Here is an 11,664-nt window from a genome sequence, read left to right as displayed (position 1 = left end):
GAACGGGTTATGTGCATACCGTTGGTAGGTCATGCCCAAACTATTCGTTCGATGTCGTGTTTGCGTGCATACCACAAGTCACACAGGTATCAAACCAGTGTTTCCATAAACCGATGGTGGATTTTAACAATTTCCTAATTTTCTCCGAAAACTATCTTAAAGGGTGAAAACAAACAGTTGATAACCCCCGACAAATCCGACACACACTACGAAGTAGAAAGCCAATAAAAACACAAAGAAAAGAAAACCTTAAACCTCCAGAAAATAACACGTGTATCCTTGTCATACAAAAATCCGCCCGCTAACTGCTAAATCTTCTGCCTGTTTTGTCTTCCTTACCGTAATAATAATAATAATAATAATAATAATAATAATAATAATAAAGAGGAGTTTGATGTCCATTCCCAAATCATGGAGCTCATATCCAACACCACCAGTTCCTACACCGATGTAGTTATCAACACTACTCACCGTCAAGTGGTTCCCATCACATTATTTGTTGCCGTGTTATGTTTATGTTTAGTAATTGGACACTTGCTTGATGAGTATCGATGGGTTAACGAGTCCATCACCGCCATCATCGTCGTATGTTCTTCCTTTCATGATTAATATATCATCATATCTTCCCGGGTCATCTGATTTCACCTAAAAAAACAAATTTCAAATATTGGTCAGAACGGCCGTCCTGGAAATATCCGGACGCAGTGGCAAAGCTTGGACGAAAACGCGGGGTGGGGGCCACACTCAATACGTATAAAAGATTTTATAAACGAGGGACCACGTTAAAAAGAGTAAATTTACACCATGTATACAAATTTTGAGATGAAAACGCGTAAATTTAAACTGCTAAGAAAAAACGGAGGCGGGGCCACTCTGGGCCATAGGTATATTTGGACGACCATTCTGACCATAAAAGGTCTACCTTTGTAAATTTTTGGTGAATATGGTCGTCCGGCCTCTATTGACAACCGTTTTGAACGGCGTGGGGTTAGATGACAGAGGGTGAGATAGTGTGTGTGTGTGTAGCATACCCTTTTAAAAAATAACTGATTTTAGTTTACAACTTAACAGGGTTGTGTTGTTGGGACAATTATCTTATGCACAAGCAAATGGAAAAGTTCTCAGTTGTTGAGATTTGATGAAGAACTCTTTTTTATTTATCTTCTTCCACCTATAATATTTAATGCAGGGTAAGCTTCACTAGTTATTATATTTTCATGATTATGTTCAATTTGTGTCGTTTTTAACTTTTTATGTTTACTTTGTCAAGATTTTCGGTGAAGAAGAAACAGTTTTTCCATAACTTTTTCCCGATTATGTTGTTCGGAGTTACTGGTGTGTTCATATCAACCTCCATCGTTGCGGCCGGTAATTAAATTACAATATTTTTGGTGTCCATTCGTGTATTATTTCACCTAATCTTGAAATGTTTTCATGAAGGTTGCTGGTGGCTGTTCCCAAAATTGGGGCTCAAGGGACTGACAATCAGCGAGTATCTTAGTACGATGATCTTTCAATTTTGTATCTTTTTCTATATACATATTTTGATTGCAGAGTACATTATATGCCAATATGATTAGGCGAAAACCGGTCACACGGGCCATATGATATTCTCATGCGGGGCCAAATGATAGTGTCATATGAGTCATATGATAAAAGACTTTGTCAATGGTCATCTCTGTCATTTCTTTGTCAGTCAAACCTATCATAACGGCCATGTGATTCGCCCATTATATGACTCGTATGACCAGTTTCCGCTTGGCATTTTTTCTCTTGTCATGCATGATGTATGACACGTTAGTAATGTCTGTATAGTGTGTCATTATTTTTTATAGATATTCCCAATATGTTTCCTATGGTAACTGAGTTCATGAATTATAGCCAACAAACAGTACGTGCCGCAAGGTATATCGGTTAAGGTTTCATGATTACCTTATCATGCGCGAATCTTTTACCAATAACTATTCAATACCCCTTCGAAAAATTGATCACATCGTAGTGTTTCCGCGGCCGAATCCACTTTGAATTTGATAAATACATTGCTTGTGAAGTATGTGTTTGTGTATGTCCTAGTGAGTTCCTTTTGGATGTAGCCGAATAGAAAACTTACTGTCATCTACCAAATTATGCAGGTATCGGGACCATATTCTCATCTACCGATACCGTTTGTACATTACAGGTTGGTATCAACATCCATAAACAACAAGAACGCTTCTTATAATGTAATCTGAGCCTTTTCTGTAATTATTGACACGAATTGATATGCAGGTTTTGCATCAAGATGAGACTCCTTTGCTCTACAGTTTAGTTTTTGGAGAAGGAGTTGTAAATGATGCAACATCGGTTGTTCTGTTTAATGCGGTTCGGAAGATCACTTCAAATGCACTTGGCGTCAAGGCCGCTCTTCGAATCTTATTGGATTTCTTGTATTTATTCTCTACAAGCACTGTTCTTGGTGTTACTGTAAGTCAAATTTTGTTCCTAAATCAGTCTTTAAAGTTCCAACTAACCAGCCCGGACCCGTTTTTATCCCCTTTTGCTTAATTTTCTGCAGGCTGGGCTTTTGGCGTCGTATATTCTCCGAGGTTTAGGCTTTGGCAGGTTACTACTCTTTTAAGTTGAAAATGAGAATCAATTGAATGAACGCATGCTTATACAGTTTGAAGATACTGTGTTTATATATATATAATACTGGTATACCCCCTCCGTCACATTAAAAGTGTCCATATTTCTTTTTTTTATTTGTCCCATTACAAATGTCCACTTTCAAAATTTATTAGCCAATTTCCAAGTTTACCCTTAAACACACACAACTAGCATTAATAAACAATATTGATGGACCCAATTTCCAAGGGCATTATTGTCATTTGGTAAGCAAAAAATGTAACCATTCAATCTACCTTAAACTTTGTGTTTTTCAAACCATGACACTTAAAGAGGGATGGAGGGAGTATTATTTAAACTGTTCGTATTATGAAGCTATTGTGTTTATTTATGATTGGTTTAACAGGCATTCAAGTGTACGCGAAATTTCTTTGATGATTCTGATTGCATATTTGTCCTACATGTTGGCAGAGGTAATGTTCCATTGATCGATAACTATAAGAATCTTAGCACATTAAACTCAGAATAATGAAAGTCAAGTCCTAAAGGGTTGGTTTCTTTTGTTTTGTGCAGTTATTTGAACTGAGTGGAATATTAACAGTCTTTTTTGCTGGAGTTCTTATGTCACACTATGCATGGCATAATGTAACCGAAAGCTCTAGAATTACAACCAGGTATTTATATTTTTTTTTACCAATTGATCCACTAGTTGGTACGTATACCTCATTAGTATATTCGTACTGTCGTTACTTGTATTGAAAATTCTTCGATTCCAGACATGCTTTTGCAGCAATGTCTTTTATTGCAGAAACATTCATATTTCTTTATGTGGGAATGGATGCGCTGGATTATGAGAAGTGGAAAATGAGCATATTAAGGTATTATTGGCCTTCCAGTGAAAATAATCTAGATCAACGACCATGTGTGACGAATGATTTTTAGAATTAAAACATGTTTCTTCTGTGTATCATTATTTTTTTGTTGCAGTGTTTGGACTTCAATAGGCATATACAGCACTGTGATGATGTTGATATTGGTTGGGCGTGCTGCTTTTGTGTTTCCTCTTTCTTTTATTGCAAATTACATGCATAGAGGTGACGACCCTTCATCAAAAATCACAGGACAACACCAGGTAATTTGTTATCGAAAGAAAAGATATATACACCAATTTAAAACACAAACATAAGTGTAACAGTTTGGAGCTTGGTTACACAATTATTGTTTGGTTTAGGTGGTAGTTTGGTGGGCAGGTCTGATGAGAGGTGCTGTATCTGTAGCTTTGGCTTTTAAACAGGTACCATTTTGTTAATTTTTCCCTTAATATTGTCATTTTAATCTAGCCTTAACACGATAAGCATCATTCCTTTTATATAGTTTACTCTCTCTGGTGTGACGCTGGATCCTATTAACGCCACAATGATCACCACGACTACTGTGGTCGTGTTATTCAATACAGTTGTAAGTATTTATTTCCACTGTCATGTTTGTAAACCGATTTAGCTTGAAAATATTTTAACAGAAACTTTGATTTCAGGTTTTTGGTTTTTTGACAAGGCCGCTTATTAGATATCTTCTACCTCCAAATACAAGTAACACCCGTCCATTGAGAACTAATTCCCCCAAAGAGGCCGATATGACACTTCCATTACTTTCTTTTGAAGAATCAGCTTCTGAAAATCTCTCTAGAGCAAAAGAGAACATATCCATGCTAATGGAAAGACCGGTTTACACAATCCACTCCTATTGGAGGAGATTCGATGACACCTACATGCGACCTATATTCGGTGGGGCCCGTAGCAACGATATTTCATAGGACAAATCTTAGTGGTAACAAAGTACATGAAACAATAAACAGAAAAAGAGATCTTCCATGAAAAGTCAAAAGGCAATAACCGATCCAAGTTACACATATCGATGATCAGTTTACCAAAACGCCCTTTGTTCAGAGGCTTGCCACGTTCGGAGATTGATTGCACACGTTGCACGAATTCTTGTTCAAGGATGATGTTTTTCATCCATGAAACCGTGTTTTGCATATCGTGCTTTTATTATGTGGTAGCTAATTTTGCGAAAAATAAATACTTATAAATGCTCTTTTGGTATTTCTTCATTGACATAAATAAATATGAAACGTTCAAGCTTAACATTACAACACGTTATATGGAGCATTCGAAGCTCACTTAATTAAGAACACATATATGATATAAACGAATTAAACGAGAGTGTGATCACTCTCGGTATAGATACGACTTAGCATCTCGGTCTAGCTTTCATACCGCATTTCTTAGGTATGGCCATGGCAGCTACGGGGTTGACCCCAAACTTAGCCAGCTGTGGCTTGTAGCGGCAGAGGCACGGGAGGTTGACCCTGCGCATAACCTTGCAACACTTCCTGGTAGGTGCTGGTGGGCGTGCACCAGTGATAGCCGGAAGACATTCCAAAAGATCTGTCATTTCGACATTGCAAATAACGGAGCTGCTAGATGGTGCTGGTGCAATGGTGCTGCTAACTGACACAATGAGTGTTATTGTCAACACACACCTCAGGAAAACATACCCTTTGATTGCTACCATGTTTGTGTGTGTTAGTTATTGGTGTGTGCGCATATAGGGGAATAAGGAATTTATAGAAGTATATAAGTCATGTGCGTTTAGCATGTGAATCCAGTCCGTGGTGTATGTTTGTCTTTTGATGAGTCTGTGTGGCCACTACAGAAACTGGCCCGTGACTATAACATCAATAAATTATACATTTTTCAAATTAAAACTCAGCAGACACTCACAGTGCCTTGCTGTGTTTTCTTTTCATTTGATTGACAAATTGTTGAAAGCCAAAAAAACAACAGGTTAAAGAATTGAGACAAAAATCAATTACCATGATTATCTTTATTAATCATACTGATTATCACCGCGATTCTGATCCAAATCTAGACCTAAATTTGACCAGGGTGATTCGGAACTGATTTTGACGACTTTGACCGATGTTGTCTGACTAGTGCCTAGAGGCTCCAACTAGCCAAAATCGAGGCGCTGGGTTCGGCTAGCGCCTAGCTAGGCAGATTTTTTTGCAACACCGGTTTCACCCAACTTGATCGACAATTTTTAGTAGCTACATTCTCTTGCTCATTCTTGGATGCTACTAACATATAATCTGAAGTTTGGTAACCAAAATCGAAAACACAAAAACGAATTTAGATCATAAGCTCGATCCTTGTAATTCTCATTAGCTCGAAAAATTATAGAATGCATAATGATATAACCCATGAGCTCATTATCATACGCAAATACTAATTAGTAAAAACATATTTAAACAATTAATTAAATAACTTTGTAGCCCAAGTAATGTGCTTGACTTGGTTCCCAAGATACCGATCCACCATAGGCTCGATGGACCGGCCCAAACCAAATTATGGCTAACATCATCCACATATAATAACACCACAAACTCTCTAGTTGTGTATTCCTTGAAGTAGAGACAGCTATCATGACTACTTTTTAAACAATGAGTGACCATATAATCATCTAGCAACAAGTTACCATTCTCAGAAGGTCTAATATTGCGCCACGTGTCCTGGTCTCCAAACTCACAAAAAATCAAAACCCGGTTTTTTTTCACAAACACTATTGACACTACAAATAAAAAGCCATTTAATAGCACACAAAAAGTGTCACAAAAAATCAAAAAAGTGCCACTAAAGAACCCTGTTGGAATGAGTGGCACACAAAAAAAGTGTCACCAGAAGCACTACCCCTAAGCCTTTTAGTGGCATTTTTTTCGTCTGCCACTATAAACGTTTGGGCCTTTTTATGGCACTTCTTTTATTTGCCATTATAAAAATTTAAACTTTTAGTGGCACTTTTTTTGTCTTCTACTACAAACTTTTAAACTTTTAGTGACACTCCAATACAAACTTTTGACTTTTTGGTGACACTTTTTTTTGTTGCCACTACAAACTTCTACACCTTTGTGGCACTTTTTCTTTTGTCTACCAGGGACACTTTTTTTCAACTACCACTAAACTTTTTGAATATAGAAATCATAATATCTTCGCCACAATTAAAAGCTCGATCACATGCCAAATATCTAATAACTAAACTAAAAGCAAAATATAAAAGGAAATTGAATAAAAACTAAAAACTTCACCACTCTCATTAACCTCTTTCACCATCTTCAATTTTCATGTGAAGTACCTAATAAGAAAAACAAAATGTTTTCAATATATAAACAAATGAACACTAACTTGAGTAACCGGCTTAATTATTAACCTAAAACCATTCTTAACCTATTGAAATAACCCATATCAACACCAGCCTTATTTAAAGAAGCAAACGAGCTGAACGGCTTGGATTTTTTAACTCTTACATGTAACGTCATGATAGGACATGAGCTTTTTCTTGTTTGACTTTTCCCGAATCAGCTCGCAAAATAGTCATGTTTTCTAACTCACATAAAAGAAAGTAGTTAGTAATTATGAACTACTTTGAATTTTGTAGAACTTACAAGGATCCCAGTGAATATTCCGGCTCTTGTTAATTCATGGAAATTTCATTTCCCTACCAAAATAACAACAGTTAAGAGTTAAGAATCGTGACTTCAATTCTAATTATGTCTAGATACTAAGTATTGAACATTAGTATTTATACTAGTATTTAGTACCCGCGCAACGCGCGGGTATGTGACAGAAAAAAAAAACTCTAAACATATGAAAATGTTAACGTTGATTAAAACATAAATGAAAAGAAGAAAGATACAAAGAAACTATAAGAACAACTTGTATAGCCATAGAAAGTAAGTACAGAATGAGAAAAAAACCATCAATTTGTAGTTGGCCCAATTGTAGTAGACCATCATTAGGAATCTTTTGCATACTCTACCATAAGCTTGCCATCACCTCGTAATAGCGTACCTGCAAAACATTTGTACTTGAGATAAAGGCGAGATAAGTGACAACTGAATACAAATTATGAGATTGTTACCTTGAGCATTTCCCGTTGTGGTAATATTCCCAAAAAAAAACTACTTGAGTACTGTTCATCTTCATCTGCAAGTAAACGATATTACATACTGTATAAAATGATTTTGATTAAGCTTACTGTATCCAAACATTGTCCCTCTCTCACAAACCATTACATTCTGATTACCATCCAATTTGCAATGCCTATCTATGAGTAACTTGATAGGTGATTAAAGGATGGGTGAGTTTATAAGCATTACTATCATTATCATTATATTTAAAATGCCAAATCCAATTCCCCGTCAGATTATTTGAACTTCCAAAAAAATGCTATAAATGGAACTTTTTATAATCCCCTCATAAACGAAATACTCACACCACCCGAAACCGGAAAGGCAACCCGAAACGTATTACTGCACTGCAAACAACTCCATCCCGAATTGTGACCCCACAACCCACACCAAACTCACATAAACAAATAAATTAAACATACCGTATCGCTCCTGAAATTCAAGTGTGCCCTGTTAATATATCCAGTAGTAGCATCTTTAATCAACATGTTACCATTAATCCAATAATCAACAAATGCATCCCTACAAACAAACAAATAGCATTTACAAAACATGAATAAATATGTATCCTTGATAAAAGTAACTATATGAAAACTTATTTTGTGGAGTAAAGTCGCACTTTCATTGCAGCTTCTTGACCTTGAATTCTCCCTTTTTTAACTGATTTACATGTTTGCCTAAAATGCCCTTTTCCTACTTTTTCATGGCTTCACCAACCTGGAACATGTTTCCAAAATGCTTTTAAAAAAATGGCGAAACATTTATCCAGTCTTGTAGCCTAAAACCCCTGTTCACTAATCACCAAATGCCTTTAACAAAGAAAGAAAAAAAGAATTAATCACCTAAGAGCTCCGCAGTTTAGACTTGAATTTTTATCTGAATATATTCAATGAAGCAAAAACAGAATAAATAGAACTGTCAATGATTACAAACTGCAAAATTAATGAAAACCTATAAGTGAAATAAGAAGTACCATCAGTTTCGTGGCAAATTTGGCACTCTCTCCGGAACCAACTTACAAGTCGATAATCTGATTCAGTGATGTGCAAGTGGATGAATCAACATGCAGACTCATGATCAATCTATCAAATATCAATAAACACAACAATACATACATCCTAAATCAAAAGGTATAGAAATCCAAATCCAGCAAAGAAATTATAAAAATTGAAAGAAGAATGAAGCAAGATCTGTACTCTTTTTTGGGATTTCAAAGACGTAACCGTAACCATATAAATCTGCTGCAAACCTGAAAAATGGCTTCAGGCTGTTATTGCATAAACAACTTCAGACTGAAAAGAGTATCGATAGAATCAAATCAAGGGTTGTAAAGTAGAGAGATAGCCAGATAGGGTGAACCAAAACACTATTGGGGTTAAATTAGGGTTACCTTTTAGCTTGAGAGAAAGATGCATCACCCAAAGAGACAGTCGCATGAAGAGGACGAATGGCGTTAGGATTGTGTTTCCATCAGTTTCCTCCATCTCTTCTACAAACCATCAAATTGATGATCAATCATCCCACCATTAAAACCCGTTGAACAGAAAGGAAAAGAAGTTGTCTGCAACCAAGGAGGAAAAAAAAAGCGAAGCATTCATTATTCAGAGGGAAAAACAGCGAGGGCAAGACACGCCAAGGAACACGTGTAAGCATCAAGAGGTCTTCAAACGTACAAATGATGATACCTTGCGTACAGCTCCTAAAGCGGCGTTTGCAATGAACAGTTAATTTGTGTGTGTAGCCTATGTTTAAATTTAAAACGAAGATCACCGTAAATATACATAAAACTTATATGAATGAAGATAATGCCAACTTAGAAAATTAATCTAGAAAGTAATGGTCACGGTTTATACAATAGAACTATGAAGTGATCATTCAAAACCATTATGATGCATTTAGTAGTATACCTTTAGACTAGTTTAACTGATTCACATGATATCTTATGAAATCCTAAAAACACAATTAGTATAACATTCTTAAGTTGAGAGTTTTAGATGGTTGACAGTCCTAAAGGAGATGGATGACTAATATAACAGATTTTAGTAAATGCATTCACTGATGAATAAAGGCAACACAAACAAATATTTTTGTAATAACTCAAAACATTTTGAGTTCTCCATAAGCATAATTTAGGATCCTTCTGGATTACAGTATGAGTAGTTGAGAACTAGTGGAACTTGATCTCAATCTTTAAGTTTGCTACATGAATTATGTGTAAACTAAAGTCTAAAATCATAAAATAACATATTATTATATAAATATATAGATCTAGTGAATCAATGAAGTTGTTATTATTATTTTTACTACTCTTATTATTATTAGATTATGACTATTAGATCGTATCTAACAGCTTTAGTTGACAGTTGTTAAAAGTCTAAGGCAGAATATGTAAATTATGAGGCGCGAACTCAAAACTGACTGGAATTTAAGCCAAATTCAATATTATCGGAACAATTTCTATGAAATTTCCACCATAAATCAAGAATTTTGTTATTAACAACGCTAACTATAATATACCAAAAATAAACTAACCTAAACCCTAAATGTCATGAAATTAGGTTACGATTCAACAAATTTACAATTGCAGACAACATTAAACCAATCTAAACAAGCTGAAGTGAGATTAAAACAATAAAAACAATGGCTGACCTATAAATCGATGGAATTGAGATGGAAGTAGTCAGATAGAACGTATTGTGATGAGTGTTTGCCGATCGAATCGCAACCATTGGTAGCGCATAGACTGACACAAGCTCTGGTGCCGACGTTCACATCTAGGAATATTGAACGACAGAGAAGAGAAGAGGCGGAGGCGATTGCGGCGGCGAAGACGGCTACGGTTGCGGTGGTGGTCATCTGGGAAGAGAAGAAACCGTCGTACCTCATAAACTAGGGTTTGAGAAATTGGGGGAACATAAATTAACATTTTTATTGCTTTTGCAAATGAGTTAAATGGTGGCAAAGTTCCCGATTTTATTTTTGTTTTTTTATATGTTTAATTTTTCTCATATTAAAAATGCCATTAATCTTAAATTAGTGGCATACACACACCGTCACTAAAATCTTAAATTTAGAGGCGTTAAAACTAAGTGTCACTACAAATGTGTTATAAACAAAGGTGACATACGTCAAGTGCCATTAAAAAACTAAATTAGTGACACAAAAGCTAAATGCTATTAAAATCGTGTAACACTATATTTTTAGTGGCATACGCGAAGTGTCACTAAAATCATAAATTAGTGGCATTAAAACTAAGTGCCACTAAAATGTGTTATAAGCAAAGATAACATACGCAAAATGCCATTAACAATGTAAATTAGTGGCACAAAAGTTAAATGCCATTAAAAACGTGTGACACTGGATTTTTAGTGGCATACACAAAGTTCCACTAAAATCATAAATTAGTGGCATTAAAATTAAGTGCCACTAAGCATGTGTCATAAGCAAAGGTGGCATACACAAGGTGCTATTAAAAACCTAAATTAGTGACACAAAACCAAAATGTCATTAAAGATGCGTGCCACTAAATGACTTTTTGTTTGTAATGTGATCTCCACCACCGATTCTCTCTCTAATCTCCCGATGATTATACCAACCCTAATTCCGGCGGCGAGATCTACAATCAATTCTACCACTGATTTTCGGTGTAACTTTCCGATGAATATACGAATCCTGCATCCGCCGTTCAGATCCACCATCGAACCTCTATATTGTTTATCAACAATACGAGCCCTATTTGTGCCGTTTGGATTCGAACCGATTGGAGACATCAAAATACTGGGATTTGATTATCCGATGATTATATTGAAGGTAACTATCAATCCAATTTTGCAAATACAGTTATTTTATTTAAAAAATCCTCAATCTTTCCGACAAATCTGTTATACGCCTATTTAATGTTTACTGATTCTTCCGGTCAATTATTAATTTTTTTGTTTACTGATGTGGACTGATTCTTCCGGCAAAAGTTTCCTTCAATACTTTATATCCGACCGATTTGTTGATATATTTCTGTATAATTTATAATTGTTTTC

The 11,664-nt window shown here is 35.6% G+C and overlaps 1 protein-coding gene and 1 long non-coding RNA gene across 7 annotated transcripts; one reads left to right on the top strand and one right to left on the bottom strand.

The window, feature by feature from the left end:
• Positions 1-410: 410 nt before the first annotated feature.
• LOC143564011 (sodium/hydrogen exchanger 4-like) lies at positions 411-5,610 on the top strand. Its single transcript, XM_077051413.1, has 14 exons — positions 411-585; positions 1,072-1,190; positions 1,271-1,368; positions 1,441-1,500; positions 2,133-2,179; positions 2,269-2,463; positions 2,555-2,601; positions 3,011-3,077; positions 3,178-3,278; positions 3,381-3,482; positions 3,592-3,736; positions 3,836-3,898; positions 3,979-4,062; positions 4,139-5,610. The coding sequence occupies exons 1-14, from the start codon at positions 412-414 to the stop codon at positions 4,415-4,417; spliced, it is 1,581 nt and encodes a 526-aa protein (XP_076907528.1). The 5' UTR covers position 411; the 3' UTR covers positions 4,418-5,610.
• A 1,515-nt stretch (positions 5,611-7,125) lies between these two features.
• On the bottom strand, positions 7,126-9,339 carry LOC143564010 (uncharacterized). Of its 6 annotated transcripts, none has more exons than XR_013140764.1 (3): positions 9,316-9,339; positions 7,418-9,191; positions 7,126-7,158 (listed from the first exon to the last, which is right to left on the bottom strand). It is a non-coding gene; the product is annotated as an uncharacterized LOC143564010 (long non-coding RNA). The 6 variants fall into 6 exon arrangements; XR_013140767.1 differs by lacking the exon at positions 7,126-7,158 and having other exon boundaries at positions 7,244-7,646; positions 8,053-9,191; XR_013140766.1 differs by lacking the exon at positions 7,126-7,158 and having other exon boundaries at positions 7,244-8,152; positions 8,250-9,191.
• Between the last annotated feature and the right edge of the window lie 2,325 nt (positions 9,340-11,664).

The sequence above is a fragment of the Bidens hawaiensis genome, unplaced genomic scaffold (genome assembly GCF_021521415.1).
Source record: "Bidens hawaiensis isolate Kalapana, Puna unplaced genomic scaffold, B.hawaiensis_p1.1 tig00021688_1, whole genome shotgun sequence".
NCBI lineage: Eukaryota > Viridiplantae > Streptophyta > Magnoliopsida > Asterales > Asteraceae > Bidens > Bidens hawaiensis.
This window is presented reverse-complemented; position numbering and strand designations above follow the sequence as displayed.